This window comes from Denticeps clupeoides, chromosome 9, assembly GCF_900700375.1.
Source record: "Denticeps clupeoides chromosome 9, fDenClu1.1, whole genome shotgun sequence".
In the NCBI taxonomy this organism is placed as follows: domain Eukaryota; kingdom Metazoa; phylum Chordata; class Actinopteri; order Clupeiformes; family Denticipitidae; genus Denticeps; species Denticeps clupeoides.
The window spans coordinates 22617380-22635327 of record NC_041715.1 but is presented as its reverse complement, the minus strand read 5'-3'; the positions used below and the strand labels follow the sequence as shown (position 1 = coordinate 22635327).

The 17948-nt window shown below is 43.3% G+C and overlaps 1 protein-coding gene across 1 annotated transcript in view; it reads right to left on the bottom strand.

Moving 5' to 3' along the window:
- Positions 1–17608, bottom strand: part of adcy5 (adenylate cyclase 5) — a 59101-nt gene extending 41493 nt beyond the window's left edge. Inside the window, exons 1-3 of the mRNA XM_028990832.1 lie at positions 16621–17608; positions 5613–5762; positions 4404–4525 (exon numbers count right to left, since the gene is read on the bottom strand). Coding sequence (XP_028846665.1) covers positions 4404–4525; positions 5613–5762; positions 16621–17364 — 1016 coding nt within the window. The 5' untranslated portion in view covers positions 17365–17608. The remainder of the gene's footprint in view (positions 1–4403; positions 4526–5612; positions 5763–16620) is intronic.
- Positions 17609–17948: the final 340 nt, after the last annotated feature.

Here is a 17948-nt window from a genome sequence, read left to right as displayed (position 1 = left end):
CACTCTTTACCCTTACTGTCATTTCTAGCCACTGCAGTAAAAGTGAAGTGACGGTCATAATGACACACTGCAGCACAGTAAACCGTGCACACAATGAAATGTGTCCTCTGCTTCTAACCCACCACACTTCATGTGCAGTTGACAGCCATGCAGCTGCAGGAACTGAGAGACTAGTCAGGACAGAGGGAAAGATGACATCCTGCATAAAAACCTGCTCCAGAGCGCTCACTTGGGCCGATGATTCATCTTTCAGGAGGACAAATATGGAACATTTTAAGCACAAATATTTAAATGGATATTAATTTGGAAATTGACAATGTAATATTCAATCGGAGCATGCAATTGTCAATTCAACATTCAATCTGAGCATGTAATTTTGCAATTGTCAATTCAATGTGCAAAGTGCTGATGCAATTATTTTATTAATATCACATTTTAATAATAAATAATATTTTAATAATTAATAGAACAATAAAACAAATCACTGACTCAGTCACTTCTTTATTCACAGCCTCACCACCAGAATCCATGCAGTCACTCCGCCCCATTTTACGTTTACGCTGCCTGAGAATACGGTTGTACTTTTGCCACAATTCTCTCGTGTGGGCGGGGCTTTGCTTCATTGGCCAGCAGGTATTTCAGTTACAGCTCCATTCCCTGGAAATCTACCACTGCGAGATAGGTGGGCTTCAAGAACACGCAGAGCCACATCAGCTATTAGCTATCGCATATGGATCACATGATAATCAGTGTATTTAAATCAATACAATTGGCTAATAGTGCAGTTGATCGTGTGTGCGAATCTCATTCCATATAGGAACGTTACTGCTGTGTGCACGCAGCTCGCAGTGAGATTCTGCCCGCACCAGAGAATTCTTCCAAAACTCAAACATAAACGTAAAACGGGGCGGAGCAACTAAAAAACCAGCAGTACAACTGAAAGTCTCACAAGCGAACATGAACAAGCAAAAACATATGTTGTCCAAATTCCAACCTCTTATTTTATAGTTCAACATTGTATTTTCGTTTGATATTAGGAAAGTTTTGTTTAAAACATTTTGGCACAAATCTGATTCCATAATAAAGTGGCTGTGCACCGACGCTTCCCATCCAACCTGATGGAGCTTGAGAGGTGCTGACATTGGCCAAGGATAGGTGCGCCCAGCTTGTGGCATCATATTCAAAAATTGTGAATTTGTTATAACATTAAAACAAAAGTAATGCGCAGAACATTATTGTTTTCATCACAAGTAGCAGAATAACGCGAAGAATTCCCAGATACCTTTACATTGGTTGTTGTGTTGCATCTTGCCCAGATACAATACTGCTTTTTTCTGATTGTGTAGGACTTTTTTGATTGGCTCAGAAGTTGGAGAAAAATGCTGAGCACGAACCTGCACGAATTTCAATTTCCTATTTTACTTTACTAGCAAAGTAAAATACTTGGGTAAAAATGCACTTGAGAAAGTAAAATTATTTATTTCAAAAACCCAAAAAAAAGTATGTGTGTCATTCGCAAAACTTTTGGCCATTACTGTATTTGATTTGGTATGAACAGTGATAAGAATGAAAGGAGAGACTGGATTATGGATGACTCTGCTGGTTTCAGCATTAGTGCTTTTCACTTTACAAACTTCTTCGAACAGAGCATATTCACCAGGGTGACTTTTTTTTTCATAATTGGTTCCCCGCAGTTTTCTTGTGCTTTACGCACATTGCAGATTAAGAATTTGCACCCGCTTCACTCACACTGAAGAAATTCCAATTTTTTATGAGCACCAGACAAAACTCACAAGAAAGGATATATTGCTCTGCAATACATGAGGGACCCAGTCACCGTGCTGAATTGCAGTTTCAGTTAAGTAGGCACACAAGAGGTTGAAGCGACACAGAGACTGTAAAATTGTTGTGAAAGTGAAGGTCATTGTCACTTGTGATACACAGCAGCACAGCATATGGTGCACACAGTCAAATTTGTCCTCTGCATTTAACAAATCAACCTGATTGAGCAGTGGGCAGCCATGACAGGGGAGCAGTGTGTGGGGACGTTGCTTTGCTCAGTGGCACCTTGGTGGATCGGGATTCGAACAGACAACCTTCTGATTACGGGGCCACTTCCTTCACCGCTAGGCCACCACTGCCCCGCTAGGAGTAGGTTCAAATCTAACAAGATAAACTTCAAACTGGATCACTCACCCATTTCCTTTCCTATGCTGCTCATGCCAAGGTAGGATCATTCCAAAGAAATGTAGCATTCTTATTTCCTGACTCCCACATTAGATCATCTAAACAATCATTCTCTTGTTAAGGCTAGTGTTCATTCTGAAATGTGAACCCCTTCAACCTAGTTAAGATTTTGGGTTATGGGAATATGATAACTCAATTAAATGATATTTACACACATGGATTGTTGGTACCCTTCAGTCAATGAAAGAAAAACTCAAAATGGTCACAAAAATAACTTGAATCTGACAAAAGTAATAATAAATAAAAATTTTATGAAATTTAACTAATAAAAGTCAGACATTGCTTTTCACAATGCTTCAACAGAATTATTAAAAAAATAAACTCATGAAACATGCCTGGACAAAAATGATGGTACCCCTAGAAAAGACTGAAAATAATGTGACCAAAGGGACATGTTAATCCAAGGTGTGTCCATCACAGGTGTCTCCAATCTTGTAATCAGTCAGTGGACCTATATATAGGGCTCCAGGTAGTCACTGTGTTGTTTGGTGACGTGGTGTGTACCACACTCAACATGGACCAGAGGAAGCGAAAGAAAGAGTTTTCTCAGGAGATTAGAAAGAAAATTATAGACACGCATGTCAAAGGTAAAGGCTATAAGACCATCTCCAAGCAGCCTGTTTCATGAGTTTATTTTTTTTAATAATTCTGTTGAAGCATGGTTGAAAATCAATGTCTGACTTTCAATGGTTAAATTTCATAGAATTTTTATTTATTATTACTTTTGTCAGATTCAAGTTATTTCTGTGACCATTGTGAGTTTTTCTTTCATTGACTGAAGGGTACCAACAATTTTGTCCACGTGTTTATATCACGTTTGAGCCAGGAATATGATATATGCTTATGAAAAGTTACTGTTCTATTATGTTAATTTCTATTATGTTAATTTTGACACTAGCCCACATCAGGCAGGTGACGGGAGTGGAATGCGTACCCCCAGGTAGCAGGGTACGCATCCAAACACCCTTGGTGAGCAGTGCGTGGGGACGGTACCTTTGGTCAGTGGCACCTCAGTGGTACCCTGGTGGATCAGGATTCGAACCTTCTGATTATAGGGCCGCTTCATTAACCACTAGGCCACCACTGCCCCCAACAGATGCTACTTAGGAAAGTTCGACTCAGGAAACAAGGAAACCGTTGGAAATCGCACTAAACACTCCATTTCCTAACTCCTTACCACATTCAAGGACTCAGCCAACGAAGGCAAAGATCAAATTAATTTCATTACTGTACATCCATGGGTTTTTATTAAGAAAAACGTTTCTGAGCGTGTTAACAGCATGCCAAGTCCATACTAAAAAAGCTTTGTAACGGTTTACACGCAACGTAAATGCAACACACTGACTTCTCACCGAGGTCACCTTCGTTGCCCAAAATAATTAACATCATAACAGCATTTAGAAAAGGAATTCCCTAATGATAGAATAATAGATGGAAATAAATAAACCATAAAGATAAAAGCTTGTAGGCCTAGGGGCATGCAGAGCTATATTCAAATTACACAACACAATGAACAGTCTTACACACGGAGAAACGTAGCCTAAGCAATCTTTATGTAGTGCAACGATTCTCAAAGAGTTCTTTACCATGAGGTGCCATGTTCAACTTCCAGAGGGTTTGAGAGCAACCAACACCAAGTTTAACACACCTGCTCTTAACCAGAGACCTTGTAATACTAACCAGTCACAGGACACTGGGGACGGAAAATGACTAAATGGGAATAATTTGTTGCCAGTAGTTTAGACATTCAATATTTGGAGAAGACAGCAACTTTACATGCAATAAAAGCAAATCAAGCTTAATTTCCAAATTCATGTTTCACAGGTCACTTGTTAACTGAAGGTGTGAAGATGTGAGTTAGGGAGTTAATCTGATCCCAGAACAGGTAGCACACCCAGAGGAAGCAGGGAGCAACACAGAAAGCCAATGACTTATCAGCTAATAGAAAACCTCAGTGAGAAGTCACTCACTTTCCATAACCACTTAGTCTTACTCTGCCAGAGCCCATCCCGGGATCGGAGAAGTTGACCACCAAAATAATCATTAGTTGCAGCCCTAATGCTGTATAGTTGGAAATTCGCTTGATTGGCTCTCTATATGATGGAAGGAAAGATGGGTGTCATCTGCAGGTGGGACATGCAAATGATCGGTAGTACCTCACGTTGTCATGCTTTTGAATGTAGATCTTATGAAACATCATGTCTTCCTGCTTTACGTTGATGTCTGCTTTCATCTCCATGGCAACATGCCTGGGAAGCACAGATAGAAGGAGGCGTTCCTGCAGAGGAAAAAGAGAGGTTAATTTGGTGTTAACCTGGCAGATATTGGGGGTTCAAGGTATCTTATTCCTAAATAAGAGCATTCAAATGCAAACAGAATTCAATCGTTGACATCCATCAGATTCACAAGCACACACACAAATATTTCTAAGGTCTGTAGTACACTTCACATGACATTCTTCCAGTCCTCCTCTGGATCATTCAAATGGTCCCTGGCAAACTCTAATGGGCCTGGACATGCGTGTCTTAAGCAGGGGGAACCTGTTGAGCACTACAGGATTTTAATCCATGACAAAGTAGTGTGTTACTAATAGTAACCTTTGTTCCTGTGGTCCCAGCTCTTTTCAGGTCATTTCCCCCCGTGAAGTTCTGGTCTGTTTCCTCACTGTCCCCTAACCCCACAGGTTAGGATCTTGCATGGAGCCCCAGGTCAAGGGAGATTGTTAGGGATTCAAATTTTCTAATAATTGCTCCAACACTAGATCTCTTCTCACCAAGCTGCTTGTCTACTGTAGTAGGCAAGCGGTTAAGGAAGCGGCCCCGTAATCAGAATGTTACCGGTTCGAATCCCGATCTGCCAAGGTACCACCGAGGTGCCACTTAGCAAAGCACCGTCCCCACACACTGCTCCCCGGGCGCCTGTCATGGCTGCCCACTGCTCACTCAGTGTTAAGCAAAGGACAAATGTCCTTATTCAGCGTTCTGACCATGGTGGAGGCTGGAGTCTGACTGTTTGATGGTGTGGAGAGGTGTCATTTATACAGTTAACCAGTTCAGACAGGTGCCATTAATACAGGTAATGTGTGAAGGATAGAAGAGGTCTGTGAGGGCCAGAATTCTTACTTGTTTTGTAGGCGCTAAATACATTTTCTGCACTGTTATACCAATAAATTCTTTACAATTCAGGCAATGTGGTTTTTTACAGACCTCTCTCATCTTTTACAGGGGGGACAACTTGCACATCAGTGGCTACCAAATACTTTTTTGCCCCACAGTACATTGCAAGAGTAGCAGTCCATAAAATCATTACTAGATACCATAAAATTATACTCTCATCAGAAATGAAAGTAGCTGGAGATGTCTCACTTGCTGCTGGTTCTCCCTCTGGGAGTGAAGCCGAGCCTGGATGCATTCCCGGGTTTCCCTGAAGGCCTGTCTCTGGGAGCCTTCGGCAGGGTAGTGAGTGCAGACACCGACGATATTGGTGCAGGAAAATATCAGGACATTGGACACCAGCTGAAGGACAAGCAGATAGACAAAACAGGTCACAGACAGTTAGGATGGAAAACCATTATTCTCCTTCTATGACACTCAAAACCAAAACTCCAGATGACTGGAACTGAATAATGGAAAAATCACCCTGGAGGGTGAGAAGCTGTGGTTCAATCTGATTAATTTGCTGGTTAATTTGCTATTCAGAGACATAGTCACATTATAATAGCACAATGTCCAGGCATATCTCTAGCATGCTCCTCTTATAGAGTCAATTGTTCAAGGAACACAGATATGAAGATTCTTCAGGGCCATCGTCCCAGAAGAATCCTGTTACTCAAGGAGCAGCACATCAGAGCCTGACTGAAGTTTTCCCTTGACAATTTGAAAGGTAAAGATTAGTTTTGTAAGTCTGTGCTTTGGTCTAATGAAACTAAACTGGAGCAGTTTGGGTAAAAAAAAAAAAAAAAAAAAAAAAAAAAAAAAAAAAAAAAAATATATATATATATATATATATATATATATATATATATATATATATATATATATATATATATATATATATATATATATATATATTAAAAAAAAAAAAAAAAAAAAAAAAAAAAAAAAAAAAAGTTAAGCCATGCAATTTCCACCAGCTAGAAGAATGGGCCAAAATCCCTCAGGAGGCCTGTACCAACCTAGTAAAGAACGACTTTTACGTAAAGAAGAGGTTGGTGTCCGTTGTGACTTAGAAACAGTACACTCTTGACTTTTAATGGCTGGGGGGCTCATGAGTTTGAATGTCTCATTTTTGTTCTAACTCGCTGTAGCAAATAACTTAATTAAACATTGGACTAGTGGTGGCCTAGTGGAAAAGGAAGTGGACCCGTAAATGGAAGGATGCCAGTTCAGTGTACAAGGCCTCACAGAGTCTGAAATGTCACCTTCAAACTACGTCCTATGCACGTAGGGCAGAACCATCAGGGTGGAACCCTGGGACAAATGCACCTTTCAGAGCCATACCACCTGCTTTTGTGTCACACATGGGGGTGAGGAAACACACTGCAGCCATAAATGTCACAATGTGATTTGCACCTTTGAAGAACAAAGGCTGGCCCGCTTTCCAGAAGAAGAAAGCATTTTGGAGTTATCTTTAACTGTACAAAAAAAAAAAGGAGGAGGAGGAGGAGACTAAGAATAGATCACCAATGCTGCAAACACGAGGCACCAGGCCTTGGTTCTTTAATGTAGGCAAGAAATCTGTCGAAATTTTCAACCTAATATGGGTATTGTTTAAATCAAATGAATACTCACAGTCACCAAAAATATATCTATTAATAACTTAAAAGAACTTTTGAAATCCTGTGGGAGCGGCTTCCCTTGGGCTGTGCAGACAGAGCAGACATTGTGGCAGGTTGCAGCTCCATGACTTTATGATCACTCATCAGGAGAATCCTTTACTACCTTCTTGCATGGAAGATATTTTTCAAAGATGAACAGGTCTGAATAAACACACTGAACACTTGAGTAGTTAGGCTCAACAGTAAACTCACCAATATTTTATTTCATTTAACCACTCAGCTTGGGCTTCCACCTGAACCCATGAACCATGTCTGAAACAGGCTTAGAAGACATGAACATTTGTATTAAAAACTGAATGAAAATAATCAAATTTCTCATCATTCTGCGTAATCCAGTTGGTTCTATCAACAATATTGATATACTAAAAAAAACCTGCAATGCTTATGCATTTACTCTAGCAGTTACATAAAACCTTTTCATTTGTAAATGTTTCCTAATGTTGTCAGCGTTACCCGCTTTCTAACTACTTTCTGGCATTCAGTGTATTTAGCTGCATTTTCATGACAAGTGTGCACTTGAGATGTTTCTGCAGCTTAATGTGAGTCCACCTGTGGAAAAAACAGTAGACTGGACATGATTTGGACACAGACACACACCTTCTATATAAGGTCCCACGGTTCATGTCAGAGCACAAACCAAGCATGAAGTTGAAGGAATTGTCTGTAGACCTCCGAGACAGGATTCTCTCCAGGCACAAATCTGGGGAAGTTTACAGAAACATTTCTGCTACTTTAAACAGGTAGCTCCATGATCCATAAATTGAAGAAGCTCAAAACCAACAGGACACTTTCTAGAGCTGGCCGGCCACCTAAACTGGGGGAAAGGGCTGGCAGGAACTGGGAGATTAGTCAGGATGACTGCAGACATGTACAGAGTCATCCTGGATGAAAACCTGCTCCAGAGAGCAATTGATCCCCTACTGGGGGGTTTTCATCAGGACAATGACACTAAGCATACAGCCAAGATATCAAAGGAGTGGCTTCAGGACAAATCTGTGAATGTCCTTGAGTGGCCCAGCCAGAGCTCAGACATCTCTGGATATTCTGCTTGAGAGGTGCTGCAAGAAGTGCTTTCCACCATGATGCTTGGACCGTATGGAGCGTAAACGACTCCCAATTTGAATGAACTTTTAAAAAAACACTGTTATTCCAGGATCATAGTGGTAACCAGTCCTGTAATGAGGAGCACACAAGACACACACTTCTTTCAGTACCTCTGCAATTGGCTGCTAGTTATTAGACCGCCTGCCCCATGACAGAGAAGGTCTTTAAGCAGACACGAGACCATGTTGTGGATCTGTTTTCTCCCCGGCCTCTCAATAGGGGCCCTGTGTTCTCCACGGCTCTGATCCTGTGAGTCTCAGCTGGGACCGAGCATTGTGCTTTGTGCATGCAGGCAAAAAGATGGACAGCTAGAGGGCACCCGGTCTGAGACAGTCAGCACCCACAGCCCCATTCTGAGGTCTATACTAGGACGTGCTTTAGGTCTGGGAAGGAAGTCAGCCATTTCAGTCATATGGCTCACCAAGTCAGCAACTCCATTATTTGCTACTAGGCCTAGACAAGTGAGCAAGGCAAAGCCAGTAAAGTGTTGAGGGTGGGAAAAATGAATAGGATTCCCATCCGAGCGCCACGTACGCAGTCCAGGCCACATCTGAATGTGTTTGCCCCATGTAATCAGCGGGGCGTTTCTGCTTATTATTTAGAATGTGCATTTTGTGTTTTGTGAGGCACTAATTTTGAAGAGGACAAATGTAAGAGGACAATGCAAACCTTCTTCAGCCTGCTGCCATCAGGGAGGAGACTGCGGAGTCTCCAGGCCAGGACCAGCAGACTGAAGGACAGCTTCACCCATCAGGCGGTCAGGAAACTCAACTCCCTCCCGGCTCTGCCCCCACTCCCCTCACTCCCCTCTTCTGCTCCACAAACTTTCTGAACTCTAAATCACACAAACTGACCATGCACCAGTCACTCTGTGCAGCTCTGGTCTGCCATCTACCTCACTTTCACTTCGTCACTTTAAACTTAAAACTCTGTTGCACTATTGGTTTTTGCACTCTCCTGATGTTGCACTCTCCACCATGTGCCCTTATTTGTATATGGTGTTTTTAAAATTGTATATTGTGCCTTTCTTTTTAAATTGTATTTATACTCTGTATTCGTTACTGTTACTGTTTTTGTATTTAATGTTACTTTTATGGGTCAGAGAGTAACGTAATTTCAATTCTCTGCATGTCCTGTACATGTGGCAGAATTGACAATAAAGTTGACTTGACTTGACTTGACTTGAAATCCAATCCCAATCAATCTGCCACTTCTGTTGCATTTAAATTAATTAATTAAATGAATACATCAAATCCCCAAAGATTTCGAAGGACCCTAGGTTAAACAGCATCAGATATGAATCTCACTCACTAAAAACTACAAAAGCAAAAACTGATCAAAGAGCTTGTAAGTTCATTTTACACCAGCAAGCATAAACACATTCCAACACATTACTTTTTCAAATTTAAATTTTATGTCACATAGACAGTTACACATGGTATGATATGCAATGAAATGCTTGTGACTGCTATAGACCACAAAATTGCAAATATTGCAAGTATTCAAGTGAACCAATATGCAAATATTGCAAACAACCAAATATTGTCAATGTCTTTCCTGTTCCTGGTAATTTCATTTTTTATTTAATGTACAGCAATTTGCTCCTTTACTGTGTTTAAGTGCTTTATGAATAAATATGGTATGGTAAACAGACTAGGGATGGGTGGTCCAATTTTCCCAATTCAATCTCATTACATTACTACAGATCAGGCTTCTCATGATACTGAACTTTCAAATTCAATACTGATACTACAGGGGGAGGAAAAGCGAAACACTGGAACTTTTTTTTTTTTTTTAGTAACATATACTACATAAAGAAATGAAAAAAAAAACTAACAAACTAATAAATAAATGAATACATAAATAAACTAATAAAAAAGCCAAACTAAAAAAAGCACTCAATGCTTCTCATTCAGCAGAAGAGAAAAAAAAAGTACAGTACATCCGTATTTCCTGGGATAAAACTGCTTATTGACTCACCCAGGGATATATACACGCACACTCTCTGTGCACACAAATGTCATTTAATATAGAAATTAGTTTAACAACTTCACAACTGAAAATGAATCAAACAATTAAAAAATCTCTAGTACAAAGACCTTGCATTTTCTTCCATATTTGTGTCTGTTTTGATGGAACTATTCAGATATTTCATAGTGTCTGTAAGTTGAGTCATGGCAACCAGACTTCTTTCTTTAAGGTTGAAACTACTTACAAACTACAAACTCCACCACCATCAAGTTTACTGATGACACCATCGTGGTGGGCCTGATCTCTGACCACGACGAGACGGCCTACCTGGAGGAGGTTGGAAATCTGGTGAACTGGTGCCAGAGGAACAATCTCCACCTGAACGTCAACAAGACAAAGGAGTTAATAGTGAACTTTAGTACCAAGCAGGAGAGGACCTACCAGACCCCTGTCATCTGCAGGAGCTTCCGTTACCTCAGTGTCTACATCACGCAGGACCTGTCATGGTCCTGTCACATCAACACCGTGGTGAAAAAGGCCCGGCAGCGTCTTTACCACCTCAGACGCCTGAGAGACTTCAGACTGCCCTCCAAGGTGCTCAGGAACTTCTACTCCTGCACCATAGAGAGCATCCTGATGGGAAACATCTCAACCAGGTTCGGGAACAGCACAATGCAGGACAGGCGAGCCCTACAGAGGGTGGTTCCATCAGCTGAACGAATCATCCGTACCAAGCTCCCTGACCTTCAATCTATCTACAGCAAACGGTGCTGCACCAGGGCCAGGAAGATAGTGGAGGACCTCAGCCACCCCAACAATGGACTCTTCTCTCTGCTGCGATCAGGGAAGCGCTTTCACTCCCTGAAGTCCAACACAGAGAGAATGAGGAGGAGCTTCTTCCTGCAGGATATCCGAGCTCTCAACATCAACACTACATAGGACAGAACACGAATACACTCCAGCACTTTCACTTTCAATCACTTCTGGACTCAATCCCCCAAAATCTTCCACAATTTTACTCATTTGCACACCTTCACTCTACCTGTTTCACATATTTTATGTTAAAAACATAAAAGTTAATATTGTTTTTTCATAATAATTGCAATATTTATAAGTCAATAGTAGTCGCAAAAGCATTTTACTGCTTATCATACAGTGTATGACTCCGTACGTGACAAATAGAAATTTGAATTCGAATCATTCTGCATCCACAGAAGTTGGCTGGTGACCAGGGTCAGCCACACCTCTGGCAGCTCCTCCAGCACCCATCCTGGTGGACATGTGAGCGGGCTCTGATCTTCATTGGGATGGATGAAAGCACAGCATGGTAAGTTGTGTCTCTGTTGAGGTAGGGGCTGTTTATTTGCTCTAAGGTTACAGGGTCTTGATTAATCCTAGTTTGTGGTTTTGTGGGTGATGAGTTAAAAAAATAGACACAGATCAGTATGGGAGGGTTTTCTGTACACTTCTATCTTCAACTTTCTACAGGTCCAGATGATAACTGCACAGTCCAAGAACTCCTTCCCAGGGGTGACACCTACCTACTGGTTCAGACATGTGGACGACACCTGGATGAAGACCAGTCCATAGCATCTGTAGGAGCCATTTTAAGAAATATGTATAACTTATTGACTTTAGTTATGCTAAGATGTGTTACAGGAGTGCCCAAGACACTTTGTTTTTTAGTTTGTTTTTGTATGGGACTCTTGGTACGGGTTAGAGCCTTAAGTTAATGGCTGCCACTCACCTTTGACCCGGGCACACAGTTCTTCATGGTGTATTGATTGCTAGTTTTTCTTCTTTACTGATTTATTAGTTTAGTATACTTGAATCTTTCCCATTAAACATTAGAAACATTTCTGGAGTATCAACTTTGTGACGCCACAACAGCATCAATGCCTTCGTCTTGCAGGAACTGCTGACACTCCAGCCACATGATGCATTCTCTTGCATTAGGAGGAACCCAGGGCCATCTGCACCAGCACATGGTCTCACAAGAGGTCTGAGGATCTCATCTTGGTGCCTAATGGCAGTCAGGCCACCTCTGGCAAGTGCATGGAGGGATGTGTGGCCCCCACAAGAAAGGCCACCCCACACCATTACTGACAAAACGGTCATGCTGGAGGATGTTGCAGGCAGCAGAACGTTCTTCATGGCGTCTCCAGCCTCACGTCTGTCACATGTGTTCAATGTGAACCTGCTTTCATCTGTGAAGAGCACTGGGTGCCAGTGGCAAAATTGCCAATCTTGGTGTTCTCTGGTAAATGCCGAACTGTGTTGGGCTGTAAGCACAACCCTCACTCTCATGGAGTCTGTTTCTCACCATTTGATCAGACACATGCACATTTATCTGGGTGCCCCCTCAAATATACACTTTTTGCGGTTAAGGAAGTGGCCCCGTAAATCAGAAGGTTGCCGGTTCGAATCCCGATCCACCAAGGTGCCACTGAGGTGTCACTAAGCAAAGCACCGTCCCCACACACTGCTCCCCAGGCGCCTGTCATGGTGCCCACTGCTCACTCAGGGTGATGGTTAAATGCAGAGGACAATTTTCTCTGTTTGCACTGTGTGGTGTTCTGCTGTGTATCACAAGTGACAATCACTTCACTTTCATTTATGGCCTGCTGGTAGTCATTTTGCAGGGTTCTAACAGTGTTCCTCCTGTTCCTCCTTGCACAAAGGAGCAAGCAGCCCTGCTGCTGGGTTGATGCTCTCCTACGGCCTCCTCCACGTCTCCTGAAGTCTGAGCATGATCAAGATGGCGCCCCGTCGCAGCTGCTCTGACGTTCAATGTATATTTGCAATATTGAGGTCTATAGCAGTCGCTAAAGCATTTCACTGCGTATCATACAGTGTATGACTGTGTATGTGACAAATAAAATTTGAATTTGATATGATTGTGACTATAACAAAATATGTCAAAAAGGTTCTTTAAGATATTTACTCATAAACAACAACGAAAACAACACTCTTCTGACTATCAGACAAGGCTGCACACTTGCAATATGTTAAGGAGCATGTGGACCAACAAATTAAATGGGATGTTCTGGGGATGTATGTCTGGTTCTGCTACTGTTGTCATGTTCTAACACATGTGTGACTGCTCCAGCTTTGTGTGAGTGGAGTGTGCATGATCTCTCCAAATTTTACATAGGTCCATTATAGGGTTATAAGAGTGTATAAATCAATTTACACTTGATTATGAAGGGACAAGGAAGGTTCCAAGTTCTAATCTTTTAAAAGGAACAATGTGGCCACATGTTGACCCAGCAGGTAAGGAAACGGAGCCATGATCAGAAGGTTGCCAGGACCACTGAGGCACTACTGATCAGAGCACGGTCCCCACACAATGGTCCCATAAGACACATATTAGGTCCATTCACAAGTAACACTAGTAAACAATATACCCAGTGTTAAACTCATTTTACATGTCAAAAAGAATTTGGAGCTTTGAATGTTAAAGGTTTCCGACTAAATCCATCCAACAGTTCCTTCACGCGTTACATTACTATACATTTCTGTGTGAAAGAATACGTCCTGTTTTTTTTATTTCGCACCCAAGTCATTTTCTTGTCAATTATTTGTTCAATTTCAACATCAACCAAACCTCAGAAAACAAAGGAAGGTTTGAGAATCCCTGCTTATCGCAGTTATTTCAATGCTGATAACATTAATATATATTTAACAGCGTTACTGTACTTTTTCTAATTTGACCAATTTCAGGTAAAAAAAAAAAAAATGTTGGATTTACATTTGAAAATTGATTAAAATCCGACCAGTAGTTTATTGAAGAATATAAGGAACCACCCAACCAATAGAGGAATAAATGGAAATGTTTCTGTCATGCAGGGTACATAAGTCCGGATTTGCATTCTTCTCAAGTACGAGTCAGGTGCACTGCTTGTTACAGTAACAGTCAGATTTTTACATGTTGTAAATGTTGTATTTAATTGAAGTAATGTAAACCCATTTGATGTCACCATGCTGCACTGTGGATTGGAGAGGGGGGCTGAACAATACTTCGCTTGTGAAATGAAAAAGGTCAGAGCAAACCTACAGCACAGCACGAGTTACCGAGCCCAGCAGCTGGATTTGGAGAATATGCCCAACACAATTGGCGGCATTGTTTTACAGCAGCCACCCTAAAACCTCATCCCAGCCTTTATTTCACATTCAAAATGTTAAGAGTGGGTCAGAATACGTTCAGTAATGAATTTCAACACAAAGTGGTGGTGGTGGTGGCTATTCTCTTGAAATTGTTTGAACTTTACTGGGTGGTGCTCCAGTTCTCCAGAACATTAAACTTTGTGCCCCAAATGGTTGGCAAAAATTCTTTAGAACAAAACCAGAGTGCGGTATTCAAAGCTCATACCGTGGTGGCCAAAAGTTTGGGGAATGACACGAATTTTGTTTTTCACAAAAGTTGCTGCTTCAGTGTTTTTAGATCTTTTGTCAGTTGTTCCTGTGGTGTATTGAAGTATAATTACAATAATTTTATATGTTTCAAAGGTTTTTTATTGACAATTACATCAAGTTTATGCAAGTAGTCAATATTTGCATTGTTGGCCCTTTCTTCAAGACCTCTGCAATTCACCCTGGCATGCTGTCAATCAACTTCTGGGCCAAATCCTGATTGATGGCAACACATTTGTTCATAATCAGTGCTTGGAGATTGTCAGAATTTGTGGGTTTCAAAGGACACATTTTGTTGTCACCGTGTGCTGTGCTGCAGTGTTTTACAATGGCAATCACTTCACTTTCCATATTAAAATCCTTTCATAATTAAAGGTCAGTGAAGGTCAATTCCTTCACACCGGCCAAAGACAAACCGGATAAATGCCAAAGAGCAGTCATACGACCATTTTAAATGTTTTAGCTCTGAATGCCCCAGAGAGAAAGTTTAAAATGTTTTAACAATATAACAAACTCCTTTTAACAGCGATCAGGAACCAGTGCTGAAAACAAGGCATGGTTTCATATTTCATATTTTCAAATATGCAGCCAGTGGCGTTTACCATTACAGATTTCTAAGCAAGAATAATACATTTTATTATGTGAAATGTACATTCAATTAGACCAACGAAGATAAAGATAAGCTCAAATTTTAGTTTTAATTTTCATTTCAATTAGGGCTGTCAATCAATTCAACATAACTAGCTCTTAGGGCAGGAATCAAAACGCATTCATGCAATTTTCCTGGAAAGCCATTATTAGCCATCAGTGGGGTTTAATGAGGTCTGACGTGATCCGTGCATTGTCGCGTTGTGGAGTAATCGTGTTCCGTGTATTGTGGCGATCTGGAGTAATCGTGATCCGTGCATTGTCGCGTTGTGGAGTAATCGTGATCCGTGTATTGTGGCGATCTGGAGTAATCGTGATCCGTGCATTGTCGCGATGTGGAGTAATCGTAATCCGTGCATTGTGGCGATCTGGAGTAATCGTGATCCGTGCATTGTGGCGATCTGTGCATTGTGGTGATGTGGAGTAATCGTAATCCGTGCATTGTGGCGATGTGGAGTGATCGTGATCCGTGCATTGTGGCGATCTGTGCATTGTGGTGATGTGGAGTAATCGTGATCCGTGCATTGTGGCGATCTGTGCATTGTCGCGATGTGGAGTGATCGTGATCCGTGCATTGTGGCGATCTGGAGTAATCGTGATCCATGCATTGTGGCGATCTGTGCATTGTGGCGATGTGGAGTAATCGTGATCCGTGCATTGTGGCGATCTGGAGTAATCGTGATCCGTGCATTGTGGCGATCTGGAGTAATCGTGATCCGTGCATTGTGGCGATCTGGAGTAATCGTGATCCGTGTATTGTGGCGATCTGTGCATTGTCGCGATGTGGAGTGATCGTGATCCGTGCATTATGGCGATGTGGAGTGATCGTGATCCGTGCATTGTGGCGATGTGGAGTGATCGTGATCTGTGTATTGTGGCGATCTGTGCATTGTCGCGATGTGGAGTGATCGTGATCCGTGCATTGTGGCGATGTGGAGTGATCGTGATCTGTGTATTGTGGTGATCTGTGCATTGTGGCGATGTGGAGTGATCGTGATCCGTGCATTGTGGCGATGTGGAGTAATCGTGATCCGTGTATTGTGGCGATCTGGAGTAATCGTGATCCGTGCATTGTCGCGATGTGGAGTAATCGTAATCGTGATCCGTGCATTGTCGCGATCTGGAGTAATCGTGATCCGTGCATTGTCGCGATCTGGAGTAATCGTGACCCGTGCATTGTCGCGATCTGGAGTAATCGTGATCCGTGCATTGTCGCGATCTGGAGTAATCGTGATCCGTGCATTGTCGCGATCTGGAGTAATCGTGATCCGTGCATTGTCGCGATGTGGAGTGATCGTGATCCGTGCATTGTGGCGATCTGTGCATTGTCGCGATGTGGAGTAATCGTGATCCGTGCATTGTCGCGATCTGGAGTAATCGTGATCATGGCGCCCACTCACCTGCTTCCACAGCAGCACGTCCACCTCGTTCAGCTTCCACGACACCGCCACGTGTATGGCCGACAGGGCCGCTCCCGTGATGACCGCGGCCCGCATCCGGACCGGCAGCAGCGTGTACACGACGTGGATGAAGAAGACCGTCCACCAGATGCCCTCCGACGGGCTCCGCGGCTCCACCAGCAGCACGCCCGTCACCTGGATCACCAGCACCAGCAGGATCATGGAGTAGCACACCACCCACATGTGGTCCTGGTGGAAGCCGGTGCGGTTGCACACCACCATGAGGACGAGGATGAGCAGGATGGCCAGGGAGAAGACGAGCACGTAGGCGACGCTGCTGTCGCCGGCCGCGCAGTGGAAGGCCAGCATGACCGCGCAGAGCAGCAGCAGCACGGCCATCAGCATGGTCAGGCTGCTCTGGTTCAGCCGGAAGAAGTATCTCTGGTACAGCCGCTCCAGCTTCTCCGACTGGAACTTCTTGGAGCTGAAGATCTGCCTGACGGCGCTGCAGCACGATCCGGCGGAGAGGCGCGGTTCCGGCGGGTCCGGGTCCCTCCGCTCCCTGTCCCCGTCCCCCCGCTCCCTGTCCCTGTCCCCGGCTCCCCGCTCCTGCCACGCCGACCTGGACCTGAAGCTGACGGAGCGCGGAGCTCCGTTCGCCGCGGACTGCAGCTCGGCCCACGCCGACCGGAGCTCTGCCCCGCCCCTCGGGCCGGGCGGACTGACGCTGTTCGGCCGGGACATCGCCGCGGAAAAGGGCTTTAAATTTCACGCAGACCGCAGTAAAGACGCGTGGGAGCCATTCCACGCGTCCATCCCTTCTCGTCCGCCGTGCGGCTCCATGCCGTTCACCGATCCGCCGGAGCCGCGCACCGGTGCCGCGGTCCCACCGTCACCATCCCCCTCCAGCTCGGCGTCACACAGCACATCCACCAGCGGGGACACTTGTCTTTGGCCGAGGTCCGTGTCACCAAACGCAGCGCAAAAAGGCGATTCTGCTGCCATTCAGACAACTCTGATGCCCACGTCCCGCCCCCTCTCCTCCGCGATTGGCTACACTGCGAGATGACGTCAGTCCCTGCCTTTTCATTGGGCCGTTGACCTGTCAGAGGCCAGCTGTTGGTCATGGAGGGGAGGAACATGTGGAAGGTGCGCGTAGAGAAGTCTTTTGACCTAATCACTCGTTTCTTTTTCATTTTAAGACGAAATGCATCTCAATTACAGTAACCAGATAGGGATGAAACATTCCATCATACTGTCTTTAATGTAGAGACGTTTTATTCTGCATCCACACAACTTTGTCAATTTTGTGCCCACAAATTTATCCT